At 40.3% G+C, this 17,764-nt stretch overlaps 2 protein-coding genes across 2 annotated transcripts; one reads left to right on the top strand and one right to left on the bottom strand.

The window, feature by feature from the left end:
• Positions 1-163: 163 nt before the first annotated feature.
• Positions 164-10,171, top strand: LOC122774031 (S-arrestin-like). The gene is made up of 16 exons (XM_044033085.1): positions 164-1,007; positions 2,803-2,869; positions 3,385-3,445; positions 4,253-4,297; positions 4,517-4,716; positions 4,949-5,008; positions 5,239-5,306; positions 5,385-5,520; positions 6,345-6,429; positions 6,521-6,593; positions 6,698-6,835; positions 7,249-7,326; positions 7,421-7,435; positions 7,529-7,581; positions 8,783-8,792; positions 9,023-10,171. Exons 2-16 carry the CDS (start codon positions 2,822-2,824, stop codon positions 9,114-9,116), a joined length of 1,164 nt encoding a protein of 387 aa, XP_043889020.1. The 5' UTR covers positions 164-1,007; positions 2,803-2,821; the 3' UTR covers positions 9,117-10,171.
• Positions 10,172-13,420: 3,249 nt separating this feature from the next.
• Positions 13,421-15,792, bottom strand: LOC122773553 (otolin-1-A-like). Its single transcript, XM_044032314.1, has 5 exons — positions 15,777-15,792; positions 14,823-15,075; positions 14,506-14,586; positions 14,346-14,426; positions 13,421-14,268 (listed from the first exon to the last, which is right to left on the bottom strand). Exons 2-5 carry the CDS (start codon positions 15,070-15,072, stop codon positions 13,421-13,423), a joined length of 1,260 nt encoding a protein of 419 aa, XP_043888249.1. The 5' UTR covers positions 15,073-15,075; positions 15,777-15,792.
• Between the last annotated feature and the right edge of the window lie 1,972 nt (positions 15,793-17,764).

Here is a 17,764-nt window from a genome sequence, read left to right as displayed (position 1 = left end):
TGGCAGCATGTGTATGGGTAATAGATGTGTGGAAGAAAAGATGCTACACACGATGCACTGTGTAAGTAAATAGCCAAAGCTGTCAGTCATCAATCACTACTTAATCAATAGTGACCCTTTACAGTTGACCAGAAAAGGTTTACTGTAGTAGGTTTTTGGGGGTTTCTCACTGACCGTATAAAGACACCAGGAAGACTCTCTTGGCCTGGTCTGGAGCAGGTTAGCTCCAGAGAATACAGCTCTGTTATGAAACGGTATAGGATTAAATAAGCCATGATTATTGGAAAGTCCCAGCCTCACAAGTTAACCAGTCTGCTGGCGAGGCAGCTGCACCCTCTCATTACAGACCTTTATTTACAGAGAATAAACAAATGTGTTTATGCTGCAGTAGCGTAGTGGGATTTCCAAAGCTGCACACTGCTGAGTCAGCCTTAGATCAGCTCAGAGACTCTTAGTGCTGATCATCTGTGATTAGTTGTGGACACATCCTTAAACTTCCTGTTTACAGATGATGATGTGAACCAACAAGGACACAACTAAACAAACATCACATGGTTTTCATCACCTGCAGTACTTGGCCTCTGATGCAAACATCTGAGGAAAGTTCAGCCAATAAATAAACTGGCTGCTGTAAGACTGTATCTTCCCGATGACCAGAAAGACATATAAACCACAGGGAGTGAGGACATTTTGGGAAAGTGCTGACATTTGGGGGGGGCTTAATACCTGGTTGTAGTGATGTGATGGCAAAGGTTAGGTATGAGGGGCAAGGGGATGCATTATGTCTGAGTGTCCTCAGTTAGAATGCTCCACAAGAATGTGTGTATGTGCATGTGTTGTTCAGGTTACTTGTCTGAGCAGCTTTGTCCTGCAGTAATGATGGGCTTGCTGACCAGGCTCGGTCTGTGTGTGTGTGTGTGAGTGTGTGAGAGAAGATATATAAGCGGCTCATCAGTGGGAAGACGTATGAATCGGTGCAACCTGTTGACCCATCTCTGCAGCTTCAGGTCAGTTTTCTGTTTCATTTAATTTTTTTTATTCAACCTATATAAGACTTTGGAGTCAAATGGCAGGCACTCATCAAAGACATCAAGCAAAGATCAGATAGAAACATAATCACCAAAATGGCAAACATTTAAAAGCCTATGTTGGACAGTTCGTAGGTAAACACCTAAAATGTCTAAGTCATACAAGCAAGTACTGGAAGCAGTCTTTCCTCGCACAAGGTACATGAAGGACTGGTCAGTCACTAGACTGAGTTTGAAGAGGATTTCACGTTGTGAAAAAAAGATATGTAATATATGAAGTTAAATTTATAATAAGGACAAACACTCGTCTGTCACTTCACCTTATCATATTGGACATAATGGAGTGTGTCAGCTGTCACCAGTAATGGACCTCACGGCTGAGTGTTAAATGGAATTTAAGGACTTCAGTGTGGAAGTAGCAGCATGTCTTCATGATTTCACCAGAATTGAGATAAACTGCCATTAAAAAAGTATCTTTTTCTGCAGGGAAACTGAATGCAGGCTTTATTTCTGAGTAAATATTATATCTAGTTTGACAATGATATTCCCAATAATAGAGTTTTTGAATATTTGACCCATCAAAGTTAGCAATATGTAGATTAAAATGTTCTTTGTACATTTATCTTTGAAAACAAACAAACATGCATTTTGTTTAATGTCAATACAATAGCAGGTTAATAGTTTAATCAGCATAAAAATTAGCTAATATAGACAGTGAAAATAACTTGACCCAGATTTGAGCTCTGAGGAACACCCTTTGTCACTGAGTATTTCACACTGACATATTTTGTCAAAAAGTAACTCCATTGCAAGATATTCTGCCAGAACTAATATGACATAATGTTTGTTGAGGAGTAAATTGACAACTGCGTTGATGGTTTTTGATCCAAGAAAGGTGCAGCAGTGTCCAATATTGTTTAATGCAGATCATTTCAACTTACAGCATGTATCTGCTGACATTGTGCTGTGATTATTATTATAATGTTATTATTATTATTTCTTTTTTTATTTAATTAATTAATTAACCTTTATTTAACCAGATAAAGCCCCATTGGGCTCAAGATCTCTTTGACAAGGGTGACCTGAGACTGATGTGGATTTAAAAGAAACTGACTTACAAGAAAGGATGTTATTTGGGTGTAACTACTATCTGCAACCTCATAGTGTAATGGATAATAATAAACCTTATGTACAACACTTCCAATACAAGTATTTTTCAAGATAAAAAGTAATTTACGGTACAGGTTTAAACCAGGCCTGCATGGTATCAGATGATTTCTGATGGTACTCAGTTGCAAGAAACCCTTAAATATTAATAAAAATCAATTCAGAATTTTAGTGAGAACCACTAAAATCATAGACGGTCATAGTTGAAAAAAAACACGACTGGATGATTGTGAGATTGTTAACATTTAGAGTGGTGGTCTGGAATAAAAATGGCAATAATCATTTTGATACATCAACAAAGCACAATTAAATGTTAATGTTACTAAAATTATATACAGCATTCCATTCATCCATCTATCTACTACCACTTTATCCTCCACATGAAGGGTGTGTGGGGGTGTAATGGTTAGCACTCTTGCCTAGCAAGAAGACCTGGCTATATTCAGTGTTATTAAACGTTAATAACTGTTATTAGATGTTACTAAATGATTACACTTTTGTATGTTAAAAAATATTATATACATTACACATGAATTAACATTAATTAGACAACAAAGTTTTAGAAGAAAAATAAAGTTTAATTTGAATAGAGTTCCCTCTGCTGCAGGTCGAGTCTTTGAGTCGCCATGAGTCCAAAACACATCGTCTTCAAGAAAGTTTCCCACGACAAGTCGGTGAGTGAAAGTGACCTGGCACCTGTGAACCTGGTTCATCTGATCTAGGTTCAGCTGATGCAGGATACATTTGTCAGGATCAGTGTGAGTCTAATCACCTTGTTACCCGGATTATGCTGTTAATATGATGTAAGAAGTAATGCTGAAAACTGCAGGTGAATTCACTGATGGTGGGAAGATACAGCTTGTTGTTGTTCTTCTTCTTCTTCTCGTCTTTTAACAGCAAGGGCAAATTGTGAATAAATTATTATAATCCCAATTAGAAAGCCTGGGGAAGATCATTGTCAGCCAACAAACTGCAGACTAATAGCTCTCACTGTGCATCTCTGTAAAATATTGGAAAGAATGGTCCAATGTCTGCAACAAATATTTCTTTTAAACGTTAGATGATATTTACCTTCAGCCAAATGTAAATGTGTTGACCTTACCTTTTAAAATGCCTTGAGAAAATGTATGTTATGAATTGGTGCTATACAAATACATTAGAATTGAATGAACCTCTGATCGCTCCTCAGGTGACGGTCTACATGGCCAAAAGAGACTTTGTGGATCACTGTGACTTTGTGGATCCAGTTGGTGAGGTCTAAAATTAAAGCTAGCCTAACAATTTGTCCCTTTGTGCTATAAACTAACAGATTGTCCCTGCTTCAACTCTGACTCTAGACTTTGTGCTTAGCTAATAGCTTCCTGCTACTTCTGGTCTTTGTGTTAAGTGAAGCAAGCCTTTGGTTCTAGTCAACTTAATGGGCCCTTTGCACTGCAGCCATTATGTCATGTATTAGCAAGAACCGCTGTAATGTGTTACTGATCACATTACAGCGTCTTTGTTCAGTTAATGTTCAGTAAGTCAGAATAGTGTTACTGTAAACTTATGATGAATGACCAGTTGTTTCAGGCCCCCAAGCGAGAGGGACTTCAGACACATGTCGGAAGTTCAATCAAACTCAAACTAACTGCAAAAAAATAGGAGACTTCTGTCCTTCTAAGTCAAATGTGAAAGGGGCTAGAGTGTATGTGTGTCAAGGTAAATGTAGACTATAGGGAAGGGTATATATAATCCGTCATATCAGAATCCGAAACTGGCATTTCCTAATGCTACCCTTTTCGGCTCACTTCAGATCTGCCTATATTGGGATCCTTGCCGTTTCAAAAGGACATAACGTAAAAGTGCCAGCAGGAAGAGAAAATATTAGACAAAATTAAACTCAAGATAAATGGGCTCTAACATAAATGGAACTTGGCCATCATTAATTTAATTAGTTACACCCATGTTTGTTTTGTTTTATTTTACTGTGACCACAAGGCCACTGTGCAAAAGGCCCATTAAATCCAGCTGACAAAGTTTATCCTATATGTCTGAATCATAATAATAACTCCTCTCAGATGGCGTGATCCTCATCGATCCACTGCAGCTGCAGGGAAGGAAAGGTCAGTGTGTGTAAAATGATCACAATCAATGAATTAATCAGTGAAGTACTTCAGTTATTATTGATGAACAATGTCAAAAGTTGTCATGTAAAAACAGCAGTAGTCACGTTGATTGATAGTGGCAGCCATGTTGGATTTAAAGTTGACTCAGTGAAGAAACAGAAACCCTGAGGTTTTATGTTCCTGGAAATGTAGTTCAGAAATGATCTCTGTGTGCAGTGTATGTGATGCTGTCCTGCACGTTTCGGTACGGCCGTCAGGACATGGACGTGATGGGCGTGGCCTTCAGGCGGGACCTGTTCCTGGTGACCCGGCAAGTTTACCCCGAGTTGCAGGACAAAGACACACTGACTCACACAAAGATCCAGAAGAAGCTGCTGCAGAAGCTTGGAGACAACGCCTTTCCCTTCTTCTTCGAGGTGAGAATCCTCTTCCTGCACCCCGAATATGACCCTTGACCTCCTCATCTGCTCTGAAGGATAGTGGGCAACCACAGTGTCACTGTAACCTGATGTGATTAGCCTGATGCCATGTGACTTAATCCTCATTTGACTATTTCCTGATGTTACTTGCACCTGATTTGACTCAATCCTGATGTGATGTGTCCTTGACCTGATGTGACTTGTGTCACTGAAGTTGTTTGTGTCTCAGTTTCCAGATAACCTGCCATGTTCCGTCACTCTGCAGCCAGGACCACTGGATGTAGGAAAGGTAAACTTGTTAAATCAGATTTTAGGTGAAAACATCTTCATATGTTCACATGTAAAAAATGTACTGAAAGTTCATACCTTGGACACACACATTGAGAAAGACTGACTGTAAAACCAAGAACAGCCTAGATCCAGGACCTGGATCTTGATGTGAACGGTGTATTCTGAGTGACCCAAATTCCATGTTTGTCTCCTTGAATGTGTCCTGCTACCATCTGTGTGTCTGGACAGAAATGTGCGGTGGAGTTTGAGGTGAAGGCATTCTGTGGTGAAAACAGAGATGAGAAAATCAACAAACAGTGAGTCCGGGATCCAGATTATAATCAGGATCAGGTTTAGCGGAGCTTGGATCAGTCTGAGTTGTCTCTTCTCTGCAGGAGTTCAGTTCGTCTGAGTATCCGTAAGATCCAGTTCAGTCCGGCACTCAGTGACGTGGCTCCGGTCGCAGAGACAACCTTTGAGTTCCTGATGTCAGAGAATCCACTGCATGTCAAAATGAGTCTGCCCAAAGAGGTGAGCTCATAAGGTTACCAGATTTGAGTCTGATTCAAACAAAACCTGCATATGAGTTTCAGCAGCTGTCCAATCAACATCCAGTGTTTATGTTAATTTGTAAACAAAGAAACTTCATGTGTGAAAGAGTCAGTTAAACCCAGGAAAACAAATTGTAACTCTTTACATTACAGTGCAGTATACATTATTTGTAATATGAAGTAATATTGCAGCAATAGCTTGGATGCATTTGAAACTTTTATAATGTTACTTTTGATTACCAAACATTTTAATGTGAAGACATTACACTGATTATAGCCTAAAGTAATTATCATCCACTACCTCGATACTTCCTTGGAATTTTCATGGTATTCATGGTAATATTATCTCCCTTACCAGACTATTGCCATTATTGCCACGCTAGGAATTGCATCATAAATAAGATGGGTTATTCCAAGATGCTGTACTGTAATGTAAAGTGTTTTCAAACAGATTCACACCAAAAAAACAAATCAGATCTTTCTCAAAACTAAAAATTACGAGTATTTTACAGGAGATGTTTGCCAAGGTAGCTAAATCAGAGCAGGTGATTATTTGGCTGATGTTAGCATCAGATTATTAGCTTTACAAGCTAAGTCAGCTAAGGAAGCTGATTTAGTGTCGGTGATCAAAAATACCACTGTTTAGCTAATATAGGAACACATCATTAGCTTTACAAACTAATTAGCTTGTGAAGATAATTAGCTTTACAAGCATTAATCAAGACCAATGTTTAGCGAACGTTAGCAACATATTATTAGCTTTACAAGCTAAGGTAGCTAAATCAGTCTTTCTCCCGTCTGCAGACATTTTACCATGGCGAGCCGGTCAAAGTCAACGTTGACATCACCAACTCGTCAAGCAGGAATATCAAAGACATCAGTCTGTCAGGTGAGGACACAGGACAGATGTCACAGGTGAAATTACAGGTGTTGTTATGTTAAAGGTGTTACTGACTGTTAATGAACGTTTGTATTGGCAGTGGAGCAGGTGACCAACGTTGTTCTTTACTCCAACGACAAATACGTCAAGTCTGTGGCCATAGAGGAGACAGAGTGAGTCTGACCTAAGACCCCTGCTTCAATACACGAAGAGGAGACAAATTCAGCTGCTCTTCTTTTTATTCACTTCTCTGTCTGTATCTGTTGTGTCTCTTCAGGGACACAGTTCCTGCAGGGACATCTCTGAGGACAGACTACACACTGTTTCCAGTCCTGGCTTACAACAGAGAACGTAGAGGACTGGCCCTGGACGGACGACTAAAACATGAGGACACAAACCTGGCTTCATCCAGCATGTGAGATACACACAGGAACAAAAGAGAAACAAAAATTTCCTTTTAGACCAGAGGTCTCAAATGTCTCAAAATTAGATTAGGGAAAGTGGTCCCCAGGTCATTTGAGTTTGAGACTCCTGCCATGGACACGCCCACTCAAAAGACTTTTTTATCCAGTAGCATTTTGAGCACATCAGGCTTTCCCACAGGCTGTGGCTAAACACAGAAGCAACATCTTAAATACCCATAGCCCACGCTGATCATCACATGATGTATCACAACAGTTATTAATGATGAGAATACTTAAAGTTCATATTAGTCAGACATAATAGCCTAAGCACCCTACTGGTGCATCACACTGGCATAGTTCCTTAAATTAAAATACAAATACAAATTTCCCTATTTTGACAGACGTCTCTCTCTTTGTGTCTCAGTGTGAAACAGGATGTCCTGATGGACGTCCAGGGAATCCTTGTGTCTTATAAGGTCGTGTTGAGGATGATCGCGTGTGGGTGAGTGTGACATCACAATGACTCAGCAACCGTTGACCTCACTGTGACCTCTCTGTGACCCCTCTCACATCTGTGTTTTCTCTGCTCACAAAAGGACACTGACATCAAGGTACACAATCACACTTATACTCTGTATTTGTGTGCTACAGTGATGTGTATGTATCTGTGAGTTACAGTGTGTGTGTATATCTGTGTGTTTTAGTGACGTGTGTGTGGAGCTTCCTTTCAAACTCATGAATCCAAATCCTGAACCAGGTGAGTGTCCTTCTCTGAAGTTATCTGAGGTGTGGGGTCACTGCTCTTATCATATCATAGTCACGCTATGACACCACGTCTGTGGCACCAGTCATCATCTTTGCTTGATACTGCTCTTATTTATATGCAGTGAAGTCTTCAACTGAAACACTACTGATTCACTGTGAATGGGTCACGGCAGAAGCTGAGAGAAGAAGCTAAAGTTCATGAAAATCAACATTTTAATCAACTAATGCCGTGTTTCCACCGAATGAAATGGTTCAATTCGATACAGAATGGTACATACAATTCCATTTTTGGTACCCTTCCCTTGGGGGTACCATAGTAAAATGGTACTATAGTAAAACCCAAGGTTTTACTGTTCTAAATCATACCACACTGTACCAAACCAAACTGTACCATGATGGAAACATGTTATATTGTCATGCCCAAGTATCAAAGGAGCCCTTTGTCTAATAACTCTTTTGGATTTAAAAAGTTGCCAAGCCCTCGAATCTGCTCTGAGAATTCAGTTAGTCAGAGAGTATACTAATTTCAATCCAATCAAGCGTTATATGATTATTTTGATGACATGCCCTGCCCCAACCTGCCTTACCATTTAGATGAATCAACCCCATCATGGAGCTGTGGCTGCATTTCCCCAGTCTCTCCCATCTAAGCAATGCCATCAGTTCATACATACAGTATATGGCTTCCCCAAGAGGGGGTTGTTTTCCATATTTAGCTGTGGTATCATGCTGTGTCATAGAGCTTTTGGTTATTATGAATACTCATTAATTTAATCTCAAACATGTACATTGTACAAACAGAGCTCTTGGACAAGGGTGTTTTACCTGTTGCAGGTGTTGTTGTCGAGTGCACACATCAAGGAGAGACACTTTGAGCATCACATTTGCTTTAGCAACATCTGCATGTTTTGCTCTGAAACTGGTCATGACACACGCTGCTCTGGTAACTTTTGAAAGTCGATAACACCAGGCATCACACATGCCCACTGTAAAGCATGAAAGCGTATGTGTAAGTGTAACCTCAGACCTCAGAGTGAGTGTCCTACAGACACCGCTGTCTGTCAGTCAATATTAAAAATAACTCTGTTGGGGCTTTGGCTCCGAACCCACCTTCATATCTAGCTATCCAATCAGAATTTCTTCATATTCTTTTTTCTTTTTTTTCACTTTTCCCATTTCACTTATGTCTTCAGCCAAGGATAGGTAAGACCACTTTGTCCCTCTCACTGTGCCTCTGTCTCTCAGTCTCTTTTGTCTCTCTCTTCATCCATCTGTCTGTTTTCCTCTCTACCTGTCCCTATGATTTTCTTTGTCTCTCGCTCTCTGTCCATATTTCTCTCTGTCCCTCTGTTTCTCATTCTCGTTTGTTCCTTTGCCTTGCTCCCTCTCTCTCTCTGTGTCTGTCTCTTATTGTGTGTCCCTCTGTCCCACAGTGAGACTGAGGACATGGTCTTTGAGGAGTTTAAACGAGCCTACCTGAAGGGTGTGGTCTATGGAGATGATGACGAGTCTCCCACTGAGGCCTAAGATAAATGTCTGACATGTCCCTGCATCATCGCCCTGACCGAGTTTACAACACTTAGTGCATTTACATGTATGTTAAAAGTCCCACTTTAGTCGGTTTGAGATAGTCTTAGTCGGACTAACATACCTGGATAATGCAATTCATAGTCCGATTACCCCAGCATGTATACACTTAGTCAGAGTGGAGTCAGCCTTGGCTTTCTGCACCAACGTTTTCTCCCCGGTCTTTGACCCTGAAGTAGAAGGAGACGACGTATAAACTGCATTACTGCTGCTGGAAAAGAACCAACAACACAATGACGTCGGCGAGAGCGAAAGCTAAGGAGAAAACTTTTGGACTGATGTACAGCAGGTACGAAACATACAGAACATACAGCACTGTCTATCTCATGTTAGCTGTTTTTCTGTGATGTAAAGGTCAACAGGAAACTGATTTTGCAAGTTGCCCAATTTCCTGACTCAGTCGGGCTACAGTCCAAGCTTGATTAAACAGTGCATGTAAACATACTGACTGTCCAGAGACTAAACACAAACAGTTTAGTCAAAAGACAGGATTTGCCCTCTTATGAAGTGCCCTCTAGTGCCCCTTTGTACAGTTACTGTAGTCTGCAGGGTGTGGGGATATGGGCTAATAGGGACATGTCTCACAGCAAGTCAGGACAGTGGGACAAACACTTGATGACACACAGGATCACATGTATGTTTTTAGACCTCTAGAGTGATATTTCAACTGTGTCTGAGGAATCTCTGAATTCAAACTGACAAGTTTCAACTCAGTCTGTACACGTGTATGTGTAATGTTTTCTAACTTCATATCTGTCTATGTGTTGTTTGTCCACATATCATCTGTCCCCTTGTCTTGTCCACATGTCATGTAGCCTGGTGTCATACCTCCATATGACAACGGTGCACATTATTGTCACGTCGTTTGCCCACGTCTTGTGTCCTCATATTATTGTGTCCACATGAATGTAGCAGCTTTTAATTGCTGGTGGTGTAATGATGTAATGACATTTAGTGTTATAAATTAAATGATCCAGTTTCAGGTGTAAATATAATGTGAACTGTTGTGAAATTTAATTTCAGTGGTCAGTGAAGCTAAAGTGTTAGTTATTACTTTGTTCTGATAATAATAAAATAAAAACAAAAGTAAATGATACACTGCCTGGCCAAAAAAAGTCGCCACCTAAAAAAAAGGGTGACATCGTTGGACCGCCTTTAGCTTTGATTACGGCAATCATTCACTGTGGCATTGTCTCCATAAGCTACTGCTATGTCACAAGATTTATTTTCTGTCCAGTGTTCCATTCATTTTTCACCAAGATCTTGTATTGATGATGGGAGAGTCGGGCCACTGAGCAAAGCCTTCTCCAGCACATCCCAAAGATTCTGGACTCTGTGGTGGTCAATCCATGTGTGAAAATGATGTCTCATGCTCCCTGAACCACTGTTTCACAGTTTGAGCCTGCTGAATCCTGGCATTGTCATCTTGAAATATGACCATGTCATCAGGGAAGAAAAAACTGCATTTATGGAATAACCTGGTCATTCATTATAGTCAGGTAGTCAGCTGACCTCATTCTTTGGGCATATAATGTTGCTGAACCTAGACCTGACCAACTGCAGCAACCCCTTACCTATTAGCTTAGTTAAATCCAGTTGGCAACATTTTTTTTGGCCAGGCAGTGTATAACATTTTCCTAACACTCATTAATATGTGTGATCTATTGTTCTTTGTGTTGGTGTGTGATCTGCCTAGGTCTGCAGAGGTATGTGTGGACCCTGTATGGACGTAATGTATGCAAGCACCCCAACTGTTGGCCGTGCACACAGACTGCTTATTCTCCATGTAGTACAAAACATCCCAGGAGGTCCTCTCTGTAGAAGACTGTACAACTCATCCCTCAAACAATACAGTTAAAAATGGGGGTCATGCGTGGACCCCTAGACCAAAGCAGACCCTTCTTTTAGTATAAATGGAACCCCGGCCATGCACATGCAAGCAGAAATGTGTAACCACATTCTGCATCAACTGTTAAAATATGTATACATGTGTTGCTTATTGGGTTGGTACTGGGTTCATCTCCTGGTTGGAACTACGATTCCTTTCACTGTTTAATTGGAGAGAAACAGTCAATCAATCGCCATCTGGTTTTATTAAATGCAGTGAAGATGAAAAACTAAACAGACAACCAAATGTAATTAACTTCAGTGTGATTGTAGTGAAGAGAAACAGCTTGCTGAAATACGATATTTCTCTTCATTATTAAAAAAGGTTTCCGTAAACAGGGCATCATTTCAAGAGATGACACACGAAACCCCTAAAATTGACACTGTAGTACATATGCCAAGCCTGTATGTGGCACTGTAATGCTGCGAAAAAAGTACACCAAAGATTGACAATTTTTTTATTAAATAAAGCGTTGTTTGAAGAAGTATACATTGCAATGTATACAATTACAGAAATAGAGACATAATGAACCAAGCCATGGGGACGAAGAACGGAAAATAAAGTTAACATAAAGAGAATAAACCAAACAAACAAAAACAAAGAGGAGCAGACAATGACGGCGGGGCTATGAGATTGTTTTCCCACAGTTGTCTATTAGTTGTACAAACAAAAATGCAAGGGTCGCATTTTGAGATTTTTTCACTCTGGCACTCATTTTCTAAACAAAGCATTTTACGGCCCCCACAGCACCAGTTCCGTGTGGATAAAATAAAAGCTGAATCGATACAAACATTTTGCAGATTCTAAGGTCTTAAAAAGCAGACCTAGATATGTTGTCATGTGTGGTATCCCCCACAAACACATTAATATTATGGTCCTTGTCAGAAACAATGTTTTTTAATGTCCGAGGGATGTGGGCGGGAGTGGCCATCATAGTGCAGGACTGTCAACAGTGGGCGGTAAGGGGCAGAAATCTTAATGGGAGCTTGATTGAGAAAATAGTCTCATGCAGGGTTAACATTCTGTCTCTCCTATACAAAACAGCCGGTGTTACTTTTATTTTTTTGTCAATAAATTCTCAACATTCATCTCAAAACAAAAATAAAAAAAACAAAGGTACATGGAAACCATTTATCTCTCTGGGACTCGGGCGTCATCAGAACCTTCTGAATTCAGATCAGTTTCTTCCTCGGGTGTCAGGAGACATGTATCATCTCTATGTCTCTGATCAACTTATTAGGGCATGAATGGTGGAGTTTTTGTTCCATTGTTATATAAAGAAACCCCACCCCCGTGGTCTAAAGACAGGAGGCAGATCAGCTTACACTGATGCACCAGGTTTTGGGGGATCATTAGATGAAATCTCAGCAGTTAACAAAGAGATGAGATTCAGCTGCTGATAAATTCCAGGATGTTCTCACAATAGAAAAGCCAAGAAAACAAGGACAAACAACATGACACGACCAAAACAACTACCCCAAGAATAAAATTGATCTAAATGAAGATACTTTATTTTTATCAGAAAACATTCACAGTGAACCAAATGATTCAGCCTGAAATAAATTGTGGTCAAGGTGAGTGAGCTCAATTACCTGTGAACTGGAGTATAGAGGTCTATATTAAAAAACCCCACATACAAATGGCGAAGGTAGTTTGAATTCTACAGTTTGACAAAAATTGAGTCTAAATTTAAAATAACTTTTCAACCCAGCGTTCTCTGCCTGGTAGCTCTAAAGCCTCATTTATTCTTTGTCTTGCAACCATTTTCAAACATGTCAAGTGACAAAAATGGTGTATTTTACTTGCAGCTCAACACACTCCTCGCACAATGTACATCTATAGAATCTTGTGTCTGTAGAATCTTGTGTCCCAGATTGTATTTTGTCAAGCAGTGTGATTGGTCCATATACTGTAGATGTTTCATCTTCTCCCTGTGTCTCTCTTGATTGGTCTCTCTTGACTGATACTAATCCAGATGAAAGATTAACTGACATAGCCAGCTAGACATTAGTTACCATGGAGAGGACTGAAACCATTCATCAAAGCCACTCTACTCTTTAAGTTTTGTTTAATGACAATCATCTAAAGTATTGAGCAACAGAGAATAAATCAGGTTCAAACTATTCTATTTTATTTAGTGGAAGTATGAATGTTTGGCTTAAGGGATTTCAAAAATAATCTGCTGAGTGTAGTTTGGCTTAGTTCATTGTGCTAATCTATTGTTGGTGGTTTGGTGCAATATATTTAAAGGAAGTCATGTAATGGTGCTCTAACGTCATTTATCTTTGACTTCTATTGGGGCCAAAGGTCATTTATGTATCATTACATTACATTACATGTCATTTAGCAGATGCTTTTATCCATAGGGACTTACCTCAAATGTACATTCATCTTGATATAGCAAGAATCCAGAGAATGTACTTTTGATTTCTGGACCTGCATACATGCCATTAGTGTGCAAATCCTTCACCTGAACCCAAACCCGGTCTCCCTGTTCCAGGTGAAGGATGACTGAGTGTGAGGATGTTCCTAACAGTTTGTTGTCTGTGGTTTTCACAACTGCTATGGAATTTAGAAAGAGGCCAACTTTAAGGATACGTTCATGAATGGCAAGGTGGTATTTGAAGACATATGTGCCTGCGGTGGGGGCTGTGTAGACACCCGTGGTTGTGTTGTAATGCATTTGGATGTTGTAGAAAACACTGGAAAAGGCCACGGGGGCAGTGGGAAAGGGGAAGCTGGATGTAAGCCATGCAGAAAATGCTGACTGGATCATTGGCTTGCAGAGACCAGGCAAACCCATTATTCCTGTGGGCCCTTGGTCTCCTTCATCCCCCTTTAAACCCATTTGCCCTGCAGGACCTTCCTGACCCTGGACCCCCTTGTCTCCCATTGGCCCCTTCGGCCCTGGAAACCCATCTATTCCATCTATACAGTTACACTCACCCAGGGGACCCAGTTCTCCCTTCTCACCCGCATGTCCAGGAGCACCAAACTGACCCAAATCACCCTTTTCACCCATATAGCCTTTGGGACCTCTCAGTCCTGTGGGGCCAGGCAGCCCTCTGGGTCCAGCAGGGCCCGTTAGACCTGGGTCTCCGGGGGGACCAACAATGGGTTCACAGTTTTCTGGACAGACTCCATCATCTCCTTTAGGACCTTGATCCCCAGGGTAACCCTTCAGACCTTGACCACCTGTTTCACCTGTAAGTGCCAAAAACCTTGGTCAGGAACTGAAACTGAAACTAAAGGAGCCAGAAATTTGATGGCACTTTCCTCACCTTTAAAACCTTTGGATCCTTGGAATCCCACCATCCCACAAAGTCCTGGTTGTCCCCTTTCACCATCGTTTCCTTTCTGTCCTGAGGAGCAAGAATATCAGAACCAGGTGAAGTGGGACGTAGAAGAGGAATTAGGTCAAAGAAACCGAGAGACATTTACCTTTCATCCCTGGTGTGCCCATAAAACCTTGAATACCACGGTACCCTTTCACACCCCGTCTTCCTGCAGTTCCGGGCATGCCTGACAGAAGAAAGGTATAGTGAGGACAGAGATGACTGGGAGGACAGTGAATGCATATAGGCTAATAGAGACAATGAGGGCAGAGCGGAGAATGAGGACAAAGAGGTCACTAAATTGACCATAGGTATGAATGAGGCACTGAAATTGTTGACTGTGTATCAGTAAATCACACTATAGTCAATAGTCAATAAAAAGTGACACTGTCTCTTTAAAGCAGAGGACTGTTGCCATTGTACCTGGCAATCCAAGGTCTCCTCTGTCTCCTTTGGGCCCCTTGCTGTCCTGACATTGCATGCACAGACAGTACCATGGGAGCTCGTCCATTGGCACAGGGTCTGGTGAATACAGCAGCTCGTGGCAGTGCTCCTCCTGAGTCATGTTTTCTCCTGGAGAGTATGTATTGTTCAAGGGAATGGTCTGAGGCATTACCACGATGATGGGGAGGGACACCACCATCAGCAGGAGGTAAAGAGGGAAGGTCAGCATGGTCTACAGAAAAAATTAATTTCATATATTATACAATCACATGACCAGAACACTGTCACACTGAAGCATGGGCACATTGAACATTAGTGTATTAGCGTTTTGTTATCATTATGTGATCATAATATCTGCTTAATGTTAGCATTACTTTAGTGTTACATTGTGTTTCACTATTATTATATCAACGTTTCTTCTATGTTATAATAGCATGTTTCCTGTTTGTTTTATTCAGCTTCTCTAGAATTCCACAAAATAATTAACCTGTCGAGCACAATCTGCGCAGAGTCATCAAACATCTGTATGCCTGCTGTAAACTGGGTTAAAACAAATTGGAACCAATGGATTAAACTGAGTTGCTGTATTTTATTTTACATGGGATTTCCTTTACAGAAATGAACAAACATAAAATAGATACATTTTTCATTGATCATCAAAGCTTTAACTGTATTTACTTTAGTTAATAACTGTTATTAAAGGGACAGTCCATCCTTTATAAGAAACATAGTAACAGTCTAAAAAGTTCTACTGAGACAAAGAAAAAAGGTTTTTGTTTGAATGAACATTTCAAGCAATTCAATCCATCGGATAACATAAAAACGTTAAATATGAAATTGAAAATAATAGTAATAATAATAACTTGAATAATGTATCTTTCTTGAAATTGAGTATAATTTTAAAACATCTTAAATCACAGACATGTCACTCACCGAGCTGTTAATCCTGCGTCTGATTTCACCTGTCATACACAGTGGCTAATAAACACCTGGACCCCACCCACACACACGCACGCACACACAACACAGGCTGTGTGTGTGTGTGTGTGTGCGCGCGTTGAGTAAGAAGTAGACCTACAGTTTTTGCTTTTGTCTTTGATGTGACCTCATTACAATAATACACAGGCATCACATTACAACACACACACACAAACAAACTATCATGATAATGATATAACTATCATTATCATTATAACTGATAGTTTAACCACTCTTTTCTTTTCATTTCTTTTCCATCATGACATCGCGTTGTGCCGTCTACACCTTTGGACTACATTTATTGTTCGCGATACGTTATTTATGTTAGCTTTGCATTAGCATTACTGTAGTCTATGTTAGTGTTACATTAGTGTTGCATTGGCATTACAGCAATATTAACATAACATTGTTAGGTCGTGTGCGTCTCCATGTATCCTTGTTGGTGGAGCTTCTTCTCATATGAGCGCTGACCTGGTTACACCTGGTTATACCTGTGATCCCTCTGACACCTGATCCTACTCAAACAAACGCGCTGTTGTTGCTGTGTTCTGGGAACCAGGGTGGAGGAATTCATGTAGGTCACCTGGTAGGTAGGTGGTGCACCTGTGCTACTGAAGCTACAGAAGCAACTGGGTGATGTCTTATGTCCTATATCTGTCACATTAATATTCATTCATTTATTCACTTCTCTGGTGCCAATCCCAGCTGACATGGAGCGAAAGGCGTGGTACACCCTGGACAGGTCACCAGTCCATCACACTCACACCTATGGCCAATTTAGAGAGTCCAATATGACTGTGGGAGGAAACCGGAGAACCTAGAGAAAACCCACTAACAAGAGGAGTGTGAACTACTGCACTGATATTAATATGATATACAGAATATGTATAAATGTGTTTTAAGTATGTATTGTATCTGTATTCATTGTCAGGTGTGAATGTCGTCATCGGGTGTGGACAGGTCACAGGCCGACATCACGAGGTATACTCACTGCACTACCTACACATACTGCAAATGTTATTGGGAAACATGTATAATTATATATAATTATATTGTATTTGTAATTTTCACATGTGTGGCTACATATTTACAGTAGAAACATCAAATCAATGGTCAAAAACTGGCCTGTGAGTGTCCACTGTGCCAAGACACATGGAGGCTCACTTTCAGCGATAACAGGGATGCTAGCAAGGACAAAAGGAAAACCAGATTTGAGCCACAAAGGCTCACTGAATAACATTTATATCATCTTAAAACGATGTACCGAGCTGGGAACACACTACACAACTTTCACAGTCTTTGCCGATTTTCCATGTCCATGTCATATCATATATTTGTGAGGGAAGACATTTTGTCTCACAAAGTAAAGGTTTTTTTTTCTGAAGATTTGAAGATTAAGACTTGGTTTTAGCATTTTTGTGTGCGTGTGTGTGTGCGTGCGTGTGTGTGTGTGTGCGTGCATACTCTTAGAAACAGGTCAGAAAAGGGGTGTAGTCAACAAATATGGTTTCTGTTTATTGGATCCAGTTTCACCAAGGGGATGGGAAAGCACATGCATGCACACACACAAAGGTTTGTGCACCTGTTCATCTTAGGACACTGCATTGACTTTCTTTGGACAGCCTAAACAACCCTAACTGTAACTTAACGTTGTGTCTCATTAGAACAAGGTTTTGGTCCCTATGAAGACTACTGGTCCTACCATGGTCAGTGTTTTTGCCAGAACAGGTCCTAAAGAGGAAATAAATACAAAAATAGAATAGAAATACTTTATTCATTGTTTCAACATAGTTGCAATACAAACACATATTATAAACACAAAATGTAATGTAAACATAAAATGTAAAATGTGCAACAGTGGGAAAAAATAGTGCAATAATAAAGGAATGGCAGAAAGGAGTGCAATGGCATACCGTATGTCACAGAGAGAAAATGTGCATTGT

Source organism: Solea senegalensis, linkage group LG8, assembly GCF_019176455.1.
Source record: "Solea senegalensis isolate Sse05_10M linkage group LG8, IFAPA_SoseM_1, whole genome shotgun sequence".
Taxonomy (NCBI): Eukaryota; Metazoa; Chordata; class Actinopteri; order Pleuronectiformes; family Soleidae; genus Solea; species Solea senegalensis.
This window is presented reverse-complemented; position numbering and strand designations above follow the sequence as displayed.

Bases quoted from the DNA above. Each gene is read 5' to 3' on its own strand.
- LOC122773553 (XM_044032314.1), bottom strand. From the start codon at position 15,072: ATGCTGACCTTCCCTCTTTACCTCCTGCTGATGGTGGTGTCCCTCCCC. The intron at 14,587-14,822 runs GTACAATGGCAA...TTCTTCTGTCAG, and splicing joins AGGAGACCTTGGATTGCCAG to GCATGCCCGGAACTGCAGGA. The intron at 14,427-14,505 runs GTAAATGTCTCT...CTTGCTCCTCAG, and splicing joins GGGCACACCAGGGATGAAAG to GACAGAAAGGAAACGATGGT.
- LOC122774031 (XM_044033085.1), top strand. From the start codon at position 2,822: ATGAGTCCAAAACACATCGTCTTCAAGAAAGTTTCCCACGACAAGTCG. The intron at 5,307-5,384 runs GTGAGTCCGGGA...TCTTCTCTGCAG, and splicing joins GATGAGAAAATCAACAAACA to GAGTTCAGTTCGTCTGAGTA. The intron at 6,594-6,697 runs GTGAGTCTGACC...GTGTCTCTTCAG, and splicing joins GTGGCCATAGAGGAGACAGA to GGACACAGTTCCTGCAGGGA.